This window comes from Camellia sinensis, chromosome 1, assembly GCF_055761805.1.
Source record: "Camellia sinensis isolate YWXY chromosome 1, ASM5576180v1, whole genome shotgun sequence".
In the NCBI taxonomy this organism is placed as follows: domain Eukaryota; kingdom Viridiplantae; phylum Streptophyta; class Magnoliopsida; order Ericales; family Theaceae; genus Camellia; species Camellia sinensis.
The window spans coordinates 177,773,567-177,795,901 of record NC_138961.1 but is presented as its reverse complement, the minus strand read 5'-3'; the positions used below and the strand labels follow the sequence as shown (position 1 = coordinate 177,795,901).

Sequence of the window (22,335 nt, the reverse complement as noted above, 5' to 3'; positions counted from 1 at the left end):
GAGTGAAACACAATTCATAGAATAATTCATCTCATGGGATTAGATAGTAAAATTATATTTTTGACTCTCTACTATTTAATATCTTTTTAAAAATAAAATTTATTTATTAAATTATTTATACTTAATTTATTAAATTATTTATACTATTATACTTAATAAATTATTTATACTTTATTAAATTATTTATTTTAATAATATGGCATTAATTATACTTAGTAAAGTAAAATAAAATTTAAAAATCTCAACTACAAATTAAATTAAATTTATGTAATTTTTATTAATATTCTATTTTTTTTTTTAAAGTTCTAGTAAAAAAATAAAGTAAAATTTATAATTCAGATTTAATATTCCTATTATTTAGTAAATAATTCAAAAGGGCAAAATAGTCTTTTAAGCATTTGTCCTTCTCCATAATATACTAAACAAACCTAGGATTCAATAGAATAATCCAATCCAGACATTTAATCCCATGACTAACAAACATAGAATACAAATCCAGTCCGACCAAATAGTCCGGAGACAATGTATCCCAGGCCTAATAGTCCAGTGGATAACAATCCCTTCATCCAGTCTGTCCAAACAAACATGACATAATAGTGTTTAAATTTTAAATTTGTAAAAAGAATTGTAAAATAAATATAATAAAAATAAGTGAAAAAAAAGAATTCTTGTTTGATTCATTTTTTAAAGCGAGCCTATACAAAGCAATGCTCTAATCTTAATCTAGCAATACTATTTTATCACAATGCTATAAAGACCAAAATATTGTAACATAGAAGATTCACAGCTTTTGTTCAAGCTTGAAACAGGTGTCTTGTAATGATTGGTTAGTGTTGTGAGCCCACTCTAATAATGACCAATCAATGCAAGTCAAACATGAAGAGTAAAAAGGGGGCAATCTCTGTACAGTAAATCTGAATGGAAACTATGAAACCAACATATATAAATTGCCTGTAAGAATTTCAAGCATCAATACATGTCTTCCACATGCTTATGTGGAAATTTTATTAATTTACATTGCTTGTTCCATCATAAAAATCCATTCTTTCTTCTATTGCAGTACATGTGTTCTTCAGCATCCATTTATTTCCGAAGCGAGTGCCGCTTTTCTACTGTTTCATCTATATACATTTTTACAAAAACTCAAAATACAAATAAATCAATTATAACTGGCAATTTACACGATAAGTTCCATCTAGAGTCTTATGCAGGTAATGTACAAGCATTGAAAATGTAGTAGTCACAAACTTCCTCTGATAAAATAGTGATTCATATGTACAGATTCTCAATTGTGGGAGGCTGCACGAAAAATGTCAGCAGCTCAGATTATGTCAATACATATAACTGAAGATTAACAAGGGGTGTACATATATGGCTGCTGAACAATGATTTCTTCTGGTAGTTACCCCCACTAAAATTTGCTCGTGGCTTGTTGATTCTTGCTTCTTGCATTGACTAGGCAGGGTCACGATGATGACTGTCCCAAAGTGAACTCAGATCCCGAAGGCGCTGACAGTACTCTCCCAACGCAAGTAGACCCCGAGCTGCTTGGCGGGTGGTTAGGATGCGAGACATTTGTTGCAGTGTTTCCTGGCGAAGGTGATCTGCCTGTTTACGCAAAAGGCACATCAAGACCCTTCAAGACATACCGTTAAATTATAAAGTACATCTATAAGCTGATTTTAAATATATATATATATATATAATGTGCATACATATGAAGTCTAATCTTTAATATTAAGCATGTGTATGCAAATGTATATCTATCACTTGAGAAAATAAAACCAAAACATAGTTATTAAACCCAATATTTCATTTTCTGATGTAGAATGGTCAATATGTTAGTTTGTACCCAAGTTGAAATATATCCGTGGAGCCTTGTAGTTTCCGATAAAGACACTGAATTTACAGAGAAGTTCTCAATATCCAAGTTTCCAAGAAGGGAGAGAGAGAGAGAGAGAGAGAGAGAGAGAGAGAGAGAGACTAAAACTTAATGTTGATCTCTGTTAGAAAAGGAATGAGCATAACCACCCCCACAGTCTAAACTATGTTTTGGTCCTCTAAAGTCCAATCTTTTCCGAGTACACCATACAATGACCCTTAAAAGATAGAAATGAGTAACTTAAAAACATATTTCAGGTCCTTTGCAGGTTTCATTGAAGTGAATACACCTCCTTTTGATGAATAAAATAAACAACCACAATGGAGAGTTTATACAGCCCAGCTTATTATTTACTCATTTATCATTGAGCTACAAAATGTCACCCAAAATTATCTTTCAAACCACAGTTCCGTGATATTTGGATACTCCTGAAGGAATCTATGATATCTCAACTCTGAAATACAAACATGTGTGCATTCAACAGCTTCCAACAGGAAAGAGGGAAAAGATCTCCCTTTACCAAGCTAGCCTTTCTTAACTTCTTTACCAGCCTTGTTACAACCATTACCCCAAGCTATTTTCTCTCTGATGAGGCCTTTAGAAATAGTCCAACAATACACCTTGACATTGATTGTTCTTCCCATAACACAAGGCCACGAAACACCCAAAAAAAAAATGCAATCTAGCATTTTTAAACAACCTAAAGCTTAATAGCTTTCATGACCAACATATCATAATTAAAATTGCTTCAAGTAATCACCATATACATAAAGCAAGCTGATAAACTATAATAATGTTAGCAAATAATTCCAAAACTATGAAAGAATATGTGTATATCTCTGGTCGTCAAATCTCAACTCATTCTTTGAGGAGCTCTAAAAGTTAATATCGCTTTAACATTAAAAAATGGCATTACAAGGATGAGCATTAAAGGTTGTAACGGTCCGGGTCTAAACCTGACCCACTTGGTTTCATTTGGATCAATTGTAGTTGTCACCTAACCATCTTAGAGGTTGAATTACTTCTCCTTATCGTTGTTGTTGGTGCTATTGTTACACAAAAATAAATAAATAGTATTATTATTCCAAGTTTGAGATTTGGGTTGTAAATTTTCTTGGAGCAATCGATTGATCCACTTCAATTAAGTTGGGAGTTTTATGCAGTATCAAGCGATCGCAAAGCGATCACTTCGATTGAATTTAATTTGAGATTTCAAGCAGTACCTAGCGATTGGTAAGCGATAGATTCCCTTTAAAGCAATCAATCGCTTTGGTGAGTGTGATCGATTGCTTTGTCAAGAAGTGCGTTTTTCTTTCTTTTCTTCCTCACTTTTCCTCCTCCCTCTGATTTCCCTCCTCCCTCTCTCTACTTTCTCTCTCTAGAAATTAGTTTGTAACTACATTCAAGCTCTGATTTGGGCAACCTAGAGTGAGTATTTCCTAACTTTCCAAGGAAAAAGGTTGTAGAACACTTCAAGAGCTTCATTTTTGTAGGAGTCAATTTTCAGTTTGATCACTTTTGGATCCTAGGGCCCTTCTCCTCTTCTCTTTGAGATAGAGATTGTCTTGCTTTTGTAAATATGAATTGTGTAGTGTATATGTGGCATTCATTCTTTCAACATATAAATTTTGAGGAAACATATAGAGATTTTGATACAAGTCATACAAATCTAGGGCTTGGTTAAATGTTGACTTGTTATCAATATTTTCTTGCTAAATGTATATTTCCATGGATGATTCTCAAGTTTATGCATGAAAAGTGAGAAAACCCTAATTTTCAAAACCCTAGAATTTTGAAATGAGAGAAATTATGAAATTTGTTGATGTAACGACCTTGGGTCTTGAAATTGACGATTATATGTCAATATTTATGGCACTGGCAAATGTAGAGATTTGAAATTGTTGACACTTGGTGGAGAATTTCATTGTTGTAGAAATTTTTGCTACTAAAGAAAATTGAAAATAAATTTTGAATTGTTCATTGGAACATTTTGGCATATCATGCGGAAATGGAAATGAATTGGTTTTAAATTATTAAATTGTTGTTGACTTGTTAGAATTTAAGTTTATTTTTGAAACGATTATAGTTGGTGAATCCGGGTAGTGTATATTTTGAAAATGCGATGAAGTTGACTTGAGGTCCTCGGTGAAAGACTGGAAACCTAAGTGAATAGGTACCAATTTCCTTCCGCCTAGCAACCAATAAAGTGGGGGTTGGTTTTGGTGGTTCTTTTAGAAGACCATTGGTAGATACTTACCTAGGATTCACCACATTCATAATTGGAATGGGATTTGTTAAGAACAACTGGAGCATTTGATAAAGCATTCATGTGTCATGATTTGAGCATTAAAAATGAGTTAATATTCCAAAATTATATCACGTGGTGCATGCATTTATGATCATATCCATTTCTCGACACATATTTCTTGAGTTAAGAACTTCCACACTGGACATATTTGTTCATCTCTTTGTTGTTAAAACTTTTCAAGTGGATGGCGTGCCACCGCCTTAGTGATAACCATGGGAATGGAGGAGCATGAGGGCTCCATTTTGCTATTTTGTACAGCCTTGGGCCTTGTTTTTGTATGGCCAAGAGCCTTTTTTGTGTAAGGGCTACACCCTCTTCATTTGTGTAAGCCATGAGGCACTTTCTTGTAATTGAATAGAAGAATTGTAATGTTTCACATGCTTTGCATTCATGCCATGTACTAATTGAATGTAGGATGCATGTGTTTCTTGAATTATCATGTTTTGAGAGGAATATAAACCGGAGAGCGGGTTTTACTTGTCATCTTGTAATCTTATTGTCTCATGATTATGTCAATCATACTCTGATGATCTTTTATCTATCCATTCTCCTTTGTCATGGGTTGCACCTGTAGTCCTCATCTAGGGGTTGAACCTTGTAAAACCAGGGCATGACTACGGTAATAATAATCTCTCTCTCTCTCTCTCTCTCTCTCTCTCTCTCTCTCTCTCTCTCTCTATACGTTAAATAAACTCAGGTACGGGTGTCGAGTGTGTGCATGTATCTAGAGGTTGGACTCATCAAACCATAAATTTAAGGATATACGGGCACGGCAAAAAAATGTCATTTTTTTATATTCTTAATCAAATATGTGAGATAAAATGGTGAAAAATATAACTTACAGAATCAAAAAGATATTTATAGCAATTATACAACAATATCATATGTGCATATAATAATAGTATTATATATAATTATATAAGAAATGTCCGTTGAAAAGTATCCGACACATATCTCATACCCTTGTGTGAGTGTCGGGTGTCTCCCCCCACCCCCAAAACACACACACAAACACACATGCAGGAAAATACACTGACAATATACCTCTTGGTGGGAAAGCATGAAGTATCAAAATAGATGAAGAAAACAATCTAGACACAGCATCAATTAATATGAGAGGAAAAAAACTATTAAAACCCACTGACGAGAAAGTGTGATATTGTTACCTGACTCACAAAGAGCACCAGTGCTTTCAACTTCTCCATTGCATTATTCACGTGTGGGATGTAACTTCCTTCACCCAATTGACCAGCTGCTACAGTCTCAGACACAGTTTGCTGGAGTTTATCCATTCCTTGTGTAAGAGCATCTTCTGCTTGCTGACATGATTGTCTGAGGTTATAGATATTCAAACGTTGTTGGTCTGTCAACAGGTCAAGCTGTGGCATAAGAACCTGTGATGAAGATACATTAATGAAGAAGCATGGCCTCGTATTTAAAGAAAAGTTTGTACACCAGAATTCCAAATATTTATATATTAAGAAAATCACAAGGAAGTCGCTGGAGATAGACACAACACAATCATGCTTAGATCCATTCAGCAGTATTCTCAAATAATAACAGTGCATCACCTTTACAATCTCTGAAGGGCGAAATCCTCCAATCCACGAGAAAAAATGTTCAGCAGATGTCTTCCACATGCCGGACATAAGATAGAAGACATCAGCCTTTGCAGCAGTTGCTTTCATGCGAAAGAGATCAAAATAGTGGTTCATGCCACCATCAACAAGGATGCGAAGCTCCATATCAACAACTGTTTGAGAATTCAAAGCAGTCCTCAATTCACAAATTTGTCTATTTTGAACTTCCACCCATCGTTCATATGCCATCTTAAACGCGGCAATACCTGCAAAGGTACTTTAAAGGGGCTAATTGCAGGAGACAATTTAAAAGAAAAAAGAAAGAAAACTGTATTAAAGTGAAAAGTATTGCAGGAAATAAGTGCACAAAGGTCATATAAAACATGTCAGAAATTATATGCGAATCTTAAAGCAACAGATAAGATTCACGTACCAAGGTACTTTTGTGCAGCAGTTGGTCTTTCTAATTATTTATTTTCCCCTTTGAATGGTCCATTACTCAATACGAAGTGAATTTAATTACAAAGAATCAAATAGAATAACATGACTCTTACGGGGACATATTTTAAGTCTTTGGTTTATTTACATTTGAACCAATGTTTAGGAAACCGGAGCGGACCGGACGGTTCAACCGGTGACTGGACCTAGTTCCGGTCCGGATGAACCTCTAGAATAGTTTGAAACCCAAAACCGGCCTTATTTCTGAGAACCGGAAAACCAGCCTGTTGAATCGGTAGAACCGCCGAACCGGTAGCAGGTCATCATAACCAGCCAGGTTTGAAGAATTGAAGATTCTTCCAAAAAATATGTTTTCGAGGACTTGAACATGGAACCAAGTACATAAGAAACAAGCACTCTAACCACTAAGCCATCAACACATTTGTTGACAATTTAATAAGTATATATACTATATATTCAATATTATTTTAATTATTTTTACTAAAAGTCAATGAATAAAAAACGTAAAATAAATTCTAAGAAATATTTTTTTTGTAATTGTTTATTATTTATTATTTTTGTAATTTTGATATCTATATTTTTATAATTATAAATTTTAATATATTTATGACATCACGGTCCAATTTCGGTTCATCAGCGGTTGAACCAGTGACCCGTCCACTCAGTCACTTTTCGGGTTTGCTCACCGGTCCAGTTTTCAAAACATTGATTTGAACAACTACCGTATTTGCTATGGCAGCAAATGGGTTTACAAAGGCTCAGAAAGGATTAAGACATAAATGGAAACTAGTCAATGCATACAATTAGTGCTAAGAAGAAAACTGAAAGTGTTGAGTTATTCCGATTTTCCCAAAGCATCAAACGACATTCTGATAATGTAAGCTTGCCCTTTCCATAAATTAAAAAAAATAAAAAAGGCCAGAATTTTAGCGTCTGCAGCATTGAAGCAGGTAATCACACTTTTGCAGTACTTCCACAGGAAGGGTAAAAAATATTACCCAGATATTCTAAACAAGCAAGACAATAATTTTGGGAGAGTCCCATGTGCAAATTGATTTCTAACTGGAGCCAAACTTCTCCACGAAAATTTAAGGTTCCTTTGAATAGTTAATTGTCTTTTTCTAAAGGCTTTTACATTTTTAGCAAGTAAGAATAATATCTAGTAAAGGAAGTAAAGCAGCAAAGCCTCCTACTTCTGGGGGCCAAAAAGGATGAGTACAACTGAAGAATGTCATTGCTGCCACAAGGAAAACCGTGCACATTCTTCTCGATGACAAAACTTTACTGGTATTTGTGTACTGTCTGGTTTCTAAATTGTTATTGGTCAGGCATCAAAGATCACCATAACATGCAGTAGAAAATCATGCAGCTCAAAATAACAAATATAGAGAATCTGAAAGATACAGCTTTCACTGTCACATGAATTTCAACTTGTCACAAAACACTTGAACATAAAATTCCAACTACACAATATTTACACAACCTCTTTAATTTAAGGAACAAAATTTTGTTTTGTTTCCATCAAAATGGAAAACCAAAACAAAACATTAAGTGGAATATCAAAATTTTGAGGCTTGCACCAAAATGCACCAAAACACCGTCAAACATACTGAAACAATAGTTGTTTCAACGCCTATTAGGAATATCCAACAATGATCATTTCTATTTTCCTCTTTTTGTCAAAAGATGTTAGAATTTCCCATCTTTACCTTTACCTACCTCCACTTCACCACACACTCCACTTCACCTAACCCACTATCACCTCCACTACACCTACTCCACTACACACTCCACTTCACCACACACTCCACTTCACCTAACCCACTATCACCTCCACTACACCTACTACCACATTTTCTTCTATATATAGATTGTATAGGAATTGTAATTAATCAATCTTGTAATATATCAAGATATCCATCAATAATACAATTTATTCTCTTTCTCTCTCTATCAATATTTCTAACATGGTATCAGAGCAAGGTTAACAACCTACTCATTTTGCTTCACCGGCGGGCGGCAGCCTCGCCTTGGCCGCCCGCCGGACCTCTACCTATTCCATCTCTAAACAGTATTTTCGCTACATATAGATTTCCATCTCTAAACAGTACACTTGCTGCACATGCTCCTCCATTTACTCCCTGACTAAGAAATTCCTTATCAGTGTCCAAATAGCCGCTATGTATGGCTGCTTCTAACTGATCTTCTTCGTCTCTGACAAATTCAAGTACTTTCACAATGTTCTTTCCCAGATTTTCAGCAACATAATCTGCTACCTTCTCAGAAACTCAACTTCCTTGAAAAGTGTTACCCGAGAAAAGCTGAGGAGACGTGGGGACATCCAATTTTCAGTTGTTGATAACCTGTCTGTTGCTTCTTCACCAGTAAGCCCCATGGATGCATCTGGTTCAAATCTTTCTGGAAAGGATAAACATCCAGAAGCTACTGGAATGGGCTTATTCTCTCCAAATTTGTTGGAATCACTTGGCAAGTCTGGTACACCACCCTTTTTATGCCCAGGATCTCAAGAACCTTCAATGGGCTCATCCCTTTTTTTCTCCCTATTATTGTTGGTGCCCTCCTATGGCATCAATTTTTCAATACACAGTAAAACCTCCACAACTGCCTATGTCATTCACTGAATCACTATCTTTACCTCCACTTTCTTCTTTACTACCAGCTACAAGGTCTTCTAGTGTGTTGACACCAATATCACCTCTTAATGTGTCTGATCTCCCCCCTCTGGATTTTCCTACTTTGCTGCCTGAGCCACTGGTCAGGTTGCCACTATCTAGATCAAGTTCACCCCAGATCCTACCATTCACACCTCTAATGTGTGACCCTATTGTTCATATTCCAGTCATTGATGTTTGTTCCTCAGGCCAGTCTATCCCAGTTGGTGGTCTTGCTTACTATGTCACTGCACCATCAAACTTGGCAGACATGGCAGCCAATCCCTTTCATGCTCTCTTCTATTTAGAGTTCATGCTGTCAGCCTGTGCACTGTTCTCAAAAAACTTGGATTGAGGTTTCTGGATCTTCTGCTAAAGATGTGGCCAAGCAACTTAAGGAGCAACAATTTTTCTGTTGATTTTTCTGCATTACCACACCTACCATTCGAGTTTGCACAACACCCATATTTTATTCATCTCAGGGATCAACCCCGATCACATTGTTACACACAAAAAAAAAAAAAAAAAAAAAAAAAAAAAACAAACACCCACACAAACAAAAACAAAACTACCACACCCACAGTGGGATTTTTCTTCTCTACTCAGCAGCCGGTCTCTTCTTCTTGCCTCCGTCCTGGGCGGCCCTTGACGGTGCTGCCTCCGTGTTTCCCACTCCACTGGGCATGATCACTACTCCCTGCTCCTCCACTGCAGCATATGGTGGACCTCCAAATCGGAACATCACGGTGGCCTTCCGCTTCAGCTCCTTATTTTCTGCTTTCAGCACACTTATCTCTGCTCGCGCATCCTTATACATGCGTTGGAGCAGAGCCAGTTGGGCGTTTAAATGCTGCACCTCATTTGTCCTACTCTGCAGCCGGTTTGACAAATTTGTGACCGCCGTCATGGTTTCCACGCATGACTTCAGAGTATATTGATTAGCCTCAATATCAGTTTGCATCGCCATTTTTTGCTCCACCGACCGCATCGGAAAGTTCAATGGAGCAAAACCAGAGGTGTTTGGTTGCGGTTCACTGGCCACCGCACCAGTTATTTCTCTTGTGGGCTCGTTCAGTTCTGGAAAGAGCGTGAGCAGGTTCTGGGTAACTGGACGGGAAGAAGAGGCCATGTTTTTGAGTTGCTAAGTGTTTCAGAGAAGGGTTGGTTTCCGGGTGTTTCAAGCTTTGCAGAGACAAGCTCTCCGAGCGTTCAGAGGTTTCAGACTCGTATGCACAGCCTTCGCCTCAACCTTGTTTTTAAATAGCCAGGGCCAGCCACGCGCATCGCGCGCCTCTTGCCAGCCGACAAACGGGCACGCAAGCCAAGGCGTCCACGTGCCTCGCCATCATGTATGGCACACCTTTTGATGAATTGGGCACGCCTTTTGATGGCACGCCTTTTTATGGATTGGGCACGCTTTTTGATGGCACGCCTTTTGAAAATTGGGCGCACCTTTTGAGGATGCGATTTTTTAAGGGGTCCGACAAGACTCTGTAAACTGTCCCGACATTGATTCCGGTTAGCTCCTTTCTGGGTCCGACAAGACTCTGTAAACTGTCCCGACGTTGATTCCGGTTAGCTTTTACAAGGGTCCGACAAGACTCTGTAAACTGTCCCGACATTGATTCCGGTTAGCTCCTTTATGGGTCCGACAAGACTCTGTAAACTGTCCCGACATAGATTCCGGTTAGTTTCTACAAGGGTCCGACAAGACTCCATAAACTGTCTTCTACAACGGTCCAACATGACCCCATAAACTGTCTTCTACAACGGTCCGACATGACCCCATAAACTGTCTTCTACAACGGTCCGACATGACCCCATAAACTGTCTTCTACATCGGTCTGACACTGCCATCCAGTGTCCTCTACACCGTTATGACACCACCATACAGTGTCCTCTACAACGTTATGACACCCCCATACAGTGTCCTCTACAACGTTATGACACCCCCATACAGTGTCTTCACCAACGGTCTGACACGACCATACAGTGTCTCCTATCCTTTTTTATTTTTATGTATTTTCTTGTTTTGTTACTCTCTCCAAACTCAAGTTGGTTAGTTTCTCTCCTCCTTGAGTTTGCGGGGGGCTGTTAGAATTTCCCATCTTTACCTTTACCTACCTCCACTTCACCACACACTCCACTTCACCTAACCCACTATCACCTCCACTACACCTACTCCACTACACACTCCACTTCACCACACACTCCACTTCACCTAACCCACTATCACCTCCACTACACCTACTACCACATTTTCTTCTATATATAGATTGTATAGGAATTGTAATTAATCAATCTTGTAATATATCAAGATATCCATCAATAATACAATTTATTCTCTTTCTCTCTCTATCAATATTTCTGTTAGAATTTCTCATCTTTACCTTTACCTACCTCCACTTCACCACACACTCCACTTCACCTAACCCACTATCACCTCCACTACACCTACTCCACTACACACTCCACTTCACCACACACTCCACTTCACCTAACCCACTATCACCTCCACTACACCTACTACCACATTTTCTTCTATATATAGATTGTATAGGAATTGTAATTAATCAATCTTGTAATATATCAAGATATCCATCAATAATACAATTTATTCTCTTTCTCTCTCTATCAATATTTCTAACAAAAGAAAATTTTGAGAGAACAAAGAAATATCTTAAATTTATTAGAGAATCGAAAAATCAAAAAAGAAGAGGAGAAATAGAGAGAGGAAAAGATCAAACAACTAAATAAGATTTAAGGCCCTTATTCTCTTTCTTGGCTAACACGCAAAGTACCTTTTTTTTTTTTAAATATTGTCATCAATACTTCCCCCCCCCCCCCCTTTTTCAATCCCTACGATTACTAGAATTTTGTATTTTTTTTTTTAATTTTTTTTTTCTTACAATAGAAAACCTCCTTCCTCAACCAAGCCTTTAAATATTTTGTTTATGAGCTTCTAACATTCATAAATATCAACATGCTCAATCATTTAATTATTGATACTATATTAACATTTATTCATGCTTTGGTTTTTGTTTCCAATCATTTTTCATATGTTTCCGATTTTTTTTGTCATTTCCAAAATGTTTCTGTTTCCAAGCTAACCAACACCACATACTAAAATGAAATTTTGATGCTTGCTATCTAGCAAAAGACAAGGAAACAGAAATAACAAATCCATTAGCTACTGTTTTCTTAATCCACTGCCAACTACCAAACCAACATAGATTGTTAATGACATGCAATGTTGAACAGTCACAGGAACATTTGGTAGTGAAAAGGTTCAGAGTAATGACAATGGTGGAGGCAGATTAACCAACAAACCTGAGTTTATAGTTCCAGAGTACCCTAGATGACTAGTATCTGGTCCACCACCCATATACAAACCCTGCAGTAAAGCATTCATAGGTTGACTATACAAATTTAGAGAGAGGAAGTATTTACTTTGATCAGAACAGCGACGGATAAACAAGATTTTCCTTACCTGTTGTCTGGCTTCTTCAAGCTCTTGTTCCAATTGAATCAATTTCAAACGACTTGTTTCTAACTGCTGAACATAAGCCTGTGAAGAAAGAAAAAAATCAGCCAAGGTTCATGTGTTAAGATCTTAGCAATGAAAAATGAATGAAAACTGCAACAATGAAAACAAATGTTCCACACATAGGCATCTACTTCACTGTGAAACTCAACCTACCTTTTTCCGCAAACGGCTTTTGCGAGCAGCCTCACGGTTTTGTGCAAGACGCCTAAGTACCTGTAAATTATTATGTAAACTCAGGTTTTACTAACAATTGTTGAACAAAATTCCAAGACTTTAAGAAATAATCTTCAACGTTGAAAGAGTATCAGAAATTTGTAAAAAAATGGAACAAAAATATTCAGAGAAGCTTCACAAAAGTGAATCAACATAATAAATCCTCCTATTTCACAAAAACTAAGCACTATGATAAGCCTATGGCCTCGTATTTTATTCATTGCCTTCTCCCCCCCCCCCCCCCTCCCTATCAACAGGCTTTAATGCTTGATCTGCGAAAGCTAGAATACAAGTATCGGACAAATTTCATATGAAATATTGTAAAGATTCATGACCCATATACTAATCATAAACACTGAAAATTTAATTTTTGCGATAATGATGCTACAACCACAAAAAGTTCCAAATTGAATTAGTTGTCATTCCAATTGCAGTAATATAAGAAAAGAATTTGCATTAGGCAGGCACAATAACTTGTTCTCATGTTTCTCTCTGACACAATTATTGTGGTCCTCAAAACTAATCTCTGACAACTTGCAAATAGATTCCTCCCAATCTAACACCAGGTCTTAAAAATTATAGATGTGTAAAGCCAAACTACAATAAAATGAACTAATGGAGTTGTATTTACAAATTTACAATAGTAGAGATGGAAATCGATTATGCCTATGCTGCTAAGAAGAGCTTTGGTCAATTTGAATGTAAGAAGACAGATATATGAATACCAATGAAGATGCTTACCCAAAAAAAGATTACCAATGAAGAGAAAAATAAAGATGTCTTTGTAGTGAAGAGAAGAATAAAGACGTCTTAGTTTATCAGGATCTTCAAGGATGAGGATAAATCAAATAAATAAAAGGTTAAAGGGAACATGGCCTTTAAATCTTTTAAAGTACGAAACTTCTAGTATATTGTGTTTCTAATAACAGGGATAAAATATAGAATCCACCAACAACCACCATACTTTGAAAATTGTCAGCAAGCAAAATTGAAAATAAACTATTGGAGTAATAATAGTTCCAACATGCCAGTCATCAACGGAGGGAAACTGCCCGGTATAATACATCAGGACTAAAACAAATCCAACTAGACTTTTTACAAGGAAAAACTGCATGATTATATGATCTTAAAACATTAAGTCCAAGTGCATTCGCTACTATCCAGGGGCTGTGGGGGGGGGGGGGGGGAATCACTAATGTACTTTCAACGTAAGTGAAGTTTGGCCATCAAGCAGGGGAACCAGAGTCTTTTTTTTCTTTCAAAATTCAACTTTCCATTTCAAGATACGCAAAACAGTCTTAACCCTCTGTTTGGACAAATAGAAGTTGGCTGGCATAATCAGAAGGCAGAAGACAGAAAATGGAATTGATCATTGACCTTATATCATAACTTATAGCTAAAAAATAGATCTCCATATATAAAATAATATCATTATGCACTCTAAATTTGCTTGACGCAAGATCTTTTAAAATTCTACACCACCACAATTGGTGGAAGAGGATCTGGGGAATAGGATTAAGAGAATTTAAATATGTTTTGGTTCAAAACAGTAGAATACTATTTAACAGAAGAAAAATATGAAGAAGACAAATACAATGATAACAAAGAGTAAGACGGACACCAAGTATAAGAAAGAACATAGGCAGTCATCTACAATTCCTAAGAAATCACACTTGAGAAAGCAATCTTGGAGCAAAAACTGCAAGCTGCAAAGTAGTGTATGAAGATCCATTAAGTTCAGAAAAATGTTAACAACCAATCTAGAGAGATATAAATCCTACGACAGTTAATCATTGATTTAAATTGAGGCTGGGAAAAAAAAAAATCTAAAAGGCATATTAGGGCCTCGTTTGGGAACAGGCTAATTTAGTAACTTTTTTGCTATTTGGCTAAAATATGAGCTAAAAAAAACTAGTATGTTTGGGATGACATTTTGGCTTTTTATGAAAAGATGTGCAAAAAGTAGAGAGAAAAAAGAATCTTTGACTTTTTGGTATAGGTTGTTGGTTTTTTGACTTTTTTAGTAACTTTTGGCTTTTTGGCTAAACCAGCGTGTTGCCAAACGAGGCCTAGGGAATGAGAAGCATAATGGGAAAAATATACATATAAAAGAAAGGATAAGTCAATGCACAATGATGCAATATCTTTTACCTTCTCAGTAGATTTGGTTTCCTCTTGGTCAAACTTGTTTGAAGGTCCTAGTGTTCCTTGTGAACTATCCTCAGACTAGAGGCAATCAGCCCATATAAAAGGTTTCGCTTAGAAACCCAGAAGTAAAAAAGCACAATTATAAAAGACCAAATGGACAAAACTTCAAATGTTGCACCTGGTTGTTTAGTGTTGTGTTCATCTCCACAATCATAGATGGAGATGTATTTGGACAACCATTAACTTTGAAATCTGCCCACATGCTAATCTGGTGGATTGGTTCATATAAACCCATCCTTCTTGAGGAGACGAACTGGGCGGTTGGAGAGTTCATGCTCTTTGAACTGTTAATGGAAGCAACTCAATGAGCTATCAATATCTTTACATAATCAAAGGTATTAACATCCAAGCTAGGAAGCTGAAAGCAAAAGAGAGAATCAAACAAGAAAAATATTCTGAACATGCATGGCTAAGTTGAAGAATGGAGATGAAATGAGAGACATGGAACAAGATGCAGAATAAGGGAATTTTTTTTTAATTCAAGCTGCAGAGTAAAACAGATGACTTCTCATAAAATTTTGCAAGCTGAATGGAAACATAATCAGAGTTCTATAAAGGCCTCTTAAGATGACTTTAACCAAAGAAAAGCAGGCATTTATTTGTTTTTGATGGGAAAGAAGCATGAACACCACAAGATACTTCTCATTGGAAAATTAAATTTTACTGAAGTCAACAGTTGTTATATCATATATGGATGCCAGATGCAGAAGGTGAACCATGTACATATTACACGCCAACAACACCAATCCAGAGTCGAAAGATTACAAAATTTAGGTGGCCATCACAATAATTTAGAGAGAGAGAAAGAGAGAGAAGGATTGAAAGGAAAATTCCCAAAGCTATTTATTAAACCAATTACCAGTCAGTTGTAACTAAAAAGGTTATACCTAGAGTACAAGGCAGGTAGGCAGCCTTTCCGTGACCTGTCAATTGTAATTTGTAAATTGTAACTATTAGGTAAAAAAAAAAAAAAAAAAAAAAACACATCTGGGAGCAAAATAGTTGAACTCCAAAACAATTTCACTTTCTCTTCAGCCTTATAAAAAGCAAATCATCTAAAAAACATAGAGGATTTCATACACTTAATTTATAATTTATAGTTGATGGCAAAAGACTAAGACCAACTGAAAATCCATTCCATACCAAAGCCCTACTGTCAACAACCCCAATGATATTGAATACTTGTCAAAAGATCAAAGAGATATACTAATTTTCAAGAGGAGTATGAAAATATTCTCCTTAATAAAAATATAAAGACGTAAAAAAGAGATCACTGAACTGGTTCAACTGATAAGAATGTGCACAACTCAACTTTACCAGCCTGAGTGATTCAACTCCGATCTCTAGACCAAATGGAGACGCTTCACACCATTCTAATAAATTGAAGACTAATTGAGTTCTATGTTTGTGAAGTGCTATACAAAGAATAAAAAGAATTACAACAAGGAAACAGTGTCTGAACAGCGTAATTTGAGGGAGGCCTTCTAGTGAACAACAATGGATAGGGTACCAATTTCTGATGCAGAATAAGATTTTCTAGAACTGACAATGAAAGACATTCATTATATTGGGATGATCACTAAGTAGCCCATTAAATTAGTGTGATGTTATTTAGGTATTGCTATGATGAGTGTAGATGTTTAACCATTATTTTAGTGTTGGGGAATCCAAGAGCCCACGTATGTGCAACATGGCCCAATCTGTGGATGGAGGGATAACTGCGGAGTCCACATGCACAACACCGGGGAGTAACACACATCGTTTGGGAACTCATAATCACCTAAAAGTTCTAGCATGTAAGTGGTGAATCCATCCAATATATATTAAGATTCACTTGTTTTTTACATGTTCCGATATGAAGTTGTATTAAACTACTGGTTTTTTACAATTGGAGAGGATCAACAAACAGAGAAATCCTAGGTATGACAAAAGAACTTGAAATTAGAATATTCACAGTATTAAGTTCATATTTTCGTCATTTTCTTATAGTCTGCACATCAAAATCCAGTACATTAAAGACTATAAAGCAGTTCATTATAAGTATGTTTTTTCTCTGGAAAAGCATCCATAAACAAGTTCTAGCCTTGCTGCTGAGTGTAAACATCAATTTTAAATTTTAATAGCCTCAAACATTTCTTTTGAACCCTCTTTGAACCAAAGCCACACACCCCCCCCCCCCCCCCAAAAAAAAAAAAAAAAAAAAAAAAAATTAAATTTTGAACCATTAGATAGACACAGAGAAATTCCAAAACACATGGCACATACTTTCATGAACTTTCACATAAAAATAAACCCAGCAACTCAAACCAATTAAATTTGAGCTTCTTCCCATTTGCAAAAAGTAGCAGAAACAATCATACCAACAGAAAACCAATCAGTTTAAGTGTCTATAAAGTGAATTAGCTTAAACAAAGCCAAGCAGATAGGAAGAAATGTAAAGAACTGAGAGTTGTTGAAACTAGCATATTGGAAGATCAATCGGCCGTCTCGTCTTAGCTCAGCCGGTAGAGCAGATGGATTTTAACCATTTTGTTGTGGGTTTGATCCCCACAGACGGCAGGCTTCCATATATGGCCTACTGATCCAAGGAAGTGATCTTACCAAATAACTTCCTTCAAATTCAATATCCCTTGTTTTTAACCCTTCATCAAATTTATGGTTCTCAGCTCACATAATAATAACTCACATACATACTCAATGAATAATTAGCAGTTTAACAATAAATAAATACTCTTAACAAGTGCAATCCAGCAAACAGAAGTTAAATTCCGTACAAAAATTCAAAATAAAATAAAAACAAACAAAACATGATTATTGACTTAAATTCCGTACAAAAATTCATTTTAGCGTAAGTTCGAAATTTTCATTCTTTTCTCTCTTCTTGTTTTTTTCCTGTATTTTTTCCCCGTCTTTTCCTCCGTGTTTCCCAGCAACCAAATAGAGGTCAAGACAAAGAAACAGAAGTCGAACCTTCGAATTCACGTGGAGCAACTTTCCCGCTCAATTTCCAGCTCCAAACAACGAAACAGAGAACTCTACCTTCTGCGCAACCCTAGCACCCTTTCGTCGATGCCAGAGGAGAATCAAACGCGAACACGACGCCTTTTGAAAAAATTATATATACAAAACAAAATCCAAATATTATATACATATACGCACAACACAAATACAATTGTATATACACTAATATATATGGAGAATAGATATATATATATATATATATATATGTGTGTGTATGTATAGTTTTTGTGCATTATTGTGGGCGGTAATTATTGAATAATTTTATAATATTGACAGCTAATATTTTATGTTATTATGATTTATAAATAAAATTGATAAATAAAATGTTGTATTGAGTAACTAAAAATATTTATTAAATGATAATGTTAATTAAATATAATTATTAAATGACAATTAATTAAGTAATATAAATATATGAAATTCTGAAAATATTAAATTATTTCTCATTATTGTGCTTGGTTTTATCGTGTGCTACAGTCAAAGGTTAAAGTATCGTCATTCTTCCACTATCAAACAACCACACTTCGGAAATGCGCACCAGGTCACTTCTCCTTCTACTCTTAACCTGCGCGCCCCCCCCCCCGGCACCACTAACCTGCGCCCCCACCTGTGTGTTGGCGATTTCCCGTGACGTCATTTTCCGGTGGGATCTGGCGGGAAATGCGGTGGCCAGCGGGTTGTTGCGGTGGCTGAGGCGGCAGATAGCGGCGGAGATTTTAGGTTTTGGGAGTGGAGGAGAAAGAAACGCGCGAGAGTGGAGCGTGGGAGGGGGATTTCAACTGTTCACGGGAAGTCGAGTGAGGGAAGTGATCAGATTGACAAATGACGGATACTTTATTAAGGCCAAGTTTGACGTACGCAAAATAATTTATTTTTTTTTTTTTTTTATATTTTTTTGTAAAAAGATAAAAAATACATTTATTTAGGTCATCTCAGACAACCTCTAAATATTTTATATGAGTTAAGGTAGAGATTTTAAATAAATTATTAGATTTTGTATATAGGTATACAATTCATGTACATGTGATTTGTGTGAGTCTTATATGTGAGAGAGATTTGATCAAAAATTTAATAATTTATTTGAAATTTATAACATTTTTCATTTTATATAAGTGTGAGATTTACATTATATGAGTTTCATATTCATGTAAAACTTTTGATAAAATATTTGAGATTTTTAATATTACTCCAACAGATTTTATTTTAAAAAATTATAACATTTTATTTTAAATTAATAATTATTAGTACTATTCTATTTTGATTTAATTATTTTTCTGCGTTTTAAATTAGGATGTTCGGGTGAAAAATTCAATCTTAAATATTTGTTGTCTAAAAATTCAGACGTTAATTTATTATGTTTATAAAGACAAACTATCATAGGATTTATTTGGGAAGTGGATTGACTTTTTAACTTGGAAAATGATCCGTAACTCGAATATCTCAAGCTCGAATTGGCTCAAAACCCAAAATAACGTCATTTTGGGTTTCTTTTTTTTTTCTTTTCCTTTTCTTGCTTTTGAATACAGACAAAAGCGAGAGAAAGAGAGGAGAGAAGCGAAGAGGAAGAAAATATGAAGAGAAGGAGGAGGAAGAGAAGAAGACAGGTGATGGTGGTGATCGCCGATCGCCACTTTCAGACTCTATTTCTCTTTCTTTTTTTCTAGTGGATCTGGATCTGAAAATGAAGGGAAAAATTTTTTGTTAGCTAATGATGATGTGTTGATGATGATGTTAATGAAGATGTTGTTGATGATGATGTTTTGATGATGATGTTAATGAAGATGTTGTTGTTGATGATGATGATGTGTCGATGAAGATGTTTTTTTTTGGATTTGAAGATGAATGGCTGCTGATAATGATGTTGATGATGCTGTTCCCTCTTCTCTTTTCTTCTTCTTCTTCTTCTTCATCTTCATCTTCAAAAAAACGAGAAAGAAAGAGAGGGAGGGAAAAAAATCCAAAATGACGTCGTTTTGGATTCGGGCCAATTTCGATCTACGTAGCAAAACCGTTTTAACTTTTTGGCTATTTTAATTTTGAGCTAAAAAGTTTCGTTTGAAAATGAATTTTGACTTTTTTGTGAAAAAAAGAATGTAATGATTATAAGTTAGACGTAATATTTTATCTTATTCAATTAAAAAACTTATTTTATTTTTTTATGACTATTTTAACAAAAAAAAAAAACTCAAACCCTCCCTTCCCAAATGAGCCCATACAATGATCAAAATATCCCTCTATTTCCGCCTCTGGCTTTTATTCCCTCATATCTTTCTCAAACCAAACCCTAAACAACCACCACTTCCCCGAGCAAGGATCCTCTAGAGTTTTTTTTTCCTAAAGTTTCCTAGAGTGGTGCATTGTATGGTTGAGATTTAATGACAAGTCACATCTATTTTTTAGCATTAAATCTCAACCACACAATACGCCACTTTAGGAAAAAAACACTCTAGAGGATCCTTGGTGCCACTTCCCCCCTCTCTCTCTAAAACCCTCACGTCTCTCCTTATCTGTCACTTTCTCTCTCTTCATCCTCTTTCTGTCATACAAAATCACTATCTGTTGAAATCTATTTCCCCAAAACCCTCTCTTTCCTCATCTTCTCTCTTTGCATCTTCTTTTCTTTCTCTTATTTACCAGATCATGATTACGCACGTCTCTAGAGAAATCACTGGAGGTCTCTGGTGGTGGACTCGTTGTCGACGACAACGACCTTCAAGACTTGCTTATTGCTGAAGAACAACAGAAGAGAAAAAGATCTTGGGGATGGCGACATCGAAAACGTCGATCCCGCATACTCTAGGTCGCCGGAAAAGAGAGGGAAACGGAACTAAGGTTTCCGAAAGCCATCAAATCACTCGAATGCTCAGTCATCGTCAAATCTCGAAGAGATGCCTTATTCATGGCGGCGAACAACACCACCAACACAACCACCATCAAACAACCATCCTCCCACTACGACAGTGTCCTCTAAGTTTCTCCACCGCCGCCACCACTCCATTTCCAAACTCCGTAACCATTGCAAGGACTGAGTTATCTCCTTCGATGCTTCGATTCTTGCCTTCATTCATTAATATCTCATCTCTCTCTCAACAATGCGTTTCGTCTCTATTTTTTCTCTCTAGAAGTGTTTTTGCTTTCTATTTTTTTCACTCTCTAAATAGATTTTGAAGATCTGGTCTTGGAGTTTTCAATTTCTTCATCATCGTCGTCGACTTGCATCGGCTTGTCAATGTCGTTGCAGATGGTGGAGGGCTAGGCTGTAATCGGGTCAATGGCTGATATATACACCATCCCTCTCTCTCTCTCTCTCTCTCTGTATATATATATATATATATATATATATATATATGTAGCTCATAAATATACATACATACATACATTTCTATATATATATATATATATATATGTACTTGAACCATCAAAGATCTGAAGGTTTCACACCAACAAGAGTTCAACAAAATTTGTTTATTTTTTGATGATGATGATCTGATGTTGTTGTTGATGAACAAATTTTTCTTCTTTTTTTCTTGTTATTGTTGTTGTTCATTGCAACAGATAAAAAAAGAGGGAGAAAGAGGGAAAGAGATGAGGAGACAGAGAATTTGAATAGATAACTCTCTCCTCAAGCTCTCCTCACCCATTTCAGCAGATCATCACCTCTTTTTTCAATAGATAAAAAAAAAATGAATAGATAAAAAATTGAATAGATAATTTCAATATATAGGAAAAAAATTAAATAGATAAGAACAAACTGATTCACTTTTTGATAGATAGAGTAGGTTTAACAAATAGATACAAAATTTGAACTCAAAAGATCAAAAAATTGAATAGATAAGGAAAAATTTAAACAGATAGATATAAATTTAAACAGATATTCAATGAAAATTCAACAGATAAAAAAAAGTCAACAGATGAATTAAGAGGTAAAATTGAAAACAAAATGTCCTCCGAAACCAACAAAATTATTTCTCAATAAATTATTTTACAAAGAATGGACCTAATATATATATATATATATATATATATATCAATTGTTGTACACAAATTAAAATATTTCAAAGGAAAATTATCATAAAGTTCCATATGAGAATCAATTACTCCAATTAGTTCCATGAATTTTCTAATACACTGATAGGATTGGTTTGTTTTGATAATCTTACCGTGAGATCCTATTTTGAATTATATGATTTGGTGGACGTTTCTATCATTTCTCATTGGGGGATGCTATCTTATGGAAGTTGGATCCAATTATTCGATCACGTTTCTGTCACCCAAATGTAACACTCTAAAAAACTCCTCAGTATACTTTTTACAAATGCAACACTTCAAAAACTTAACACTTCAATTTAACACATTAATGAGTTGTTTGGGATGACCTACATAAGTGTATTTTTTGTCTTTTTACGAAAAGATGTGCAGAAAAATAGAGAGGTGATGTGATAGAA

At 35.6% G+C, this 22,335-nt stretch overlaps 1 protein-coding gene and 1 non-coding gene across 7 annotated transcripts; one reads left to right on the top strand and one right to left on the bottom strand.

The window, feature by feature from the left end:
* Positions 1-960: 960 nt before the first annotated feature.
* On the bottom strand, positions 961-18,661 carry LOC114279660 (transcription factor TGA1). Of its 6 annotated transcripts, none has more exons than XM_028221949.2 (10): positions 17,840-18,661; positions 15,757-15,792; positions 14,988-15,153; positions 14,813-14,887; positions 12,602-12,661; positions 12,392-12,469; positions 12,232-12,295; positions 5,762-6,036; positions 5,357-5,584; positions 961-1,608 (listed from the first exon to the last, which is right to left on the bottom strand). In XM_028221949.2, exons 3-10 carry the CDS (start codon positions 15,141-15,143, stop codon positions 1,456-1,458), a joined length of 1,089 nt encoding a protein of 362 aa, XP_028077750.1. In that variant the 5' UTR covers positions 15,144-15,153; positions 15,757-15,792; positions 17,840-18,661; the 3' UTR covers positions 961-1,455. The 6 variants fall into 6 exon arrangements, with proteins under 6 accessions (XP_028077750.1, XP_082745647.1, XP_082745641.1 ...); XM_082889521.1 differs by having other exon boundaries at positions 17,702-17,960; XM_082889515.1 differs by lacking the exon at positions 17,840-18,661 and adding an exon at positions 17,230-17,579.
* Positions 17,351-17,428, top strand: TRNAK-UUU (transfer RNA lysine (anticodon UUU)). The gene has a single exon. It is a non-coding gene; the product is annotated as a tRNA-Lys (tRNA).
* Positions 18,662-22,335: the final 3,674 nt, after the last annotated feature.

What these genes read in the sequence shown, in the direction of transcription:
- LOC114279660 (XM_028221949.2), bottom strand. Translation starts at nt 15,143, where the DNA reads ATGAACTCTCCAACCGCCCAGTTCGTCTCCTCAAGAAGGATGGGTTTA. An exon ending in AAACCAAATCTACTGAGAAG is followed by an intron (nt 12,662 to 14,812) that starts GTAAAAGATATT and finishes AATAATTTACAG; the next exon opens with GTACTTAGGCGTCTTGCACA. An exon ending in TTGAAGAAGCCAGACAACAG is followed by an intron (nt 12,296 to 12,391) that starts GTAAGGAAAATC and finishes GCTTTACTGCAG; the next exon opens with GGTTTGTATATGGGTGGTGG.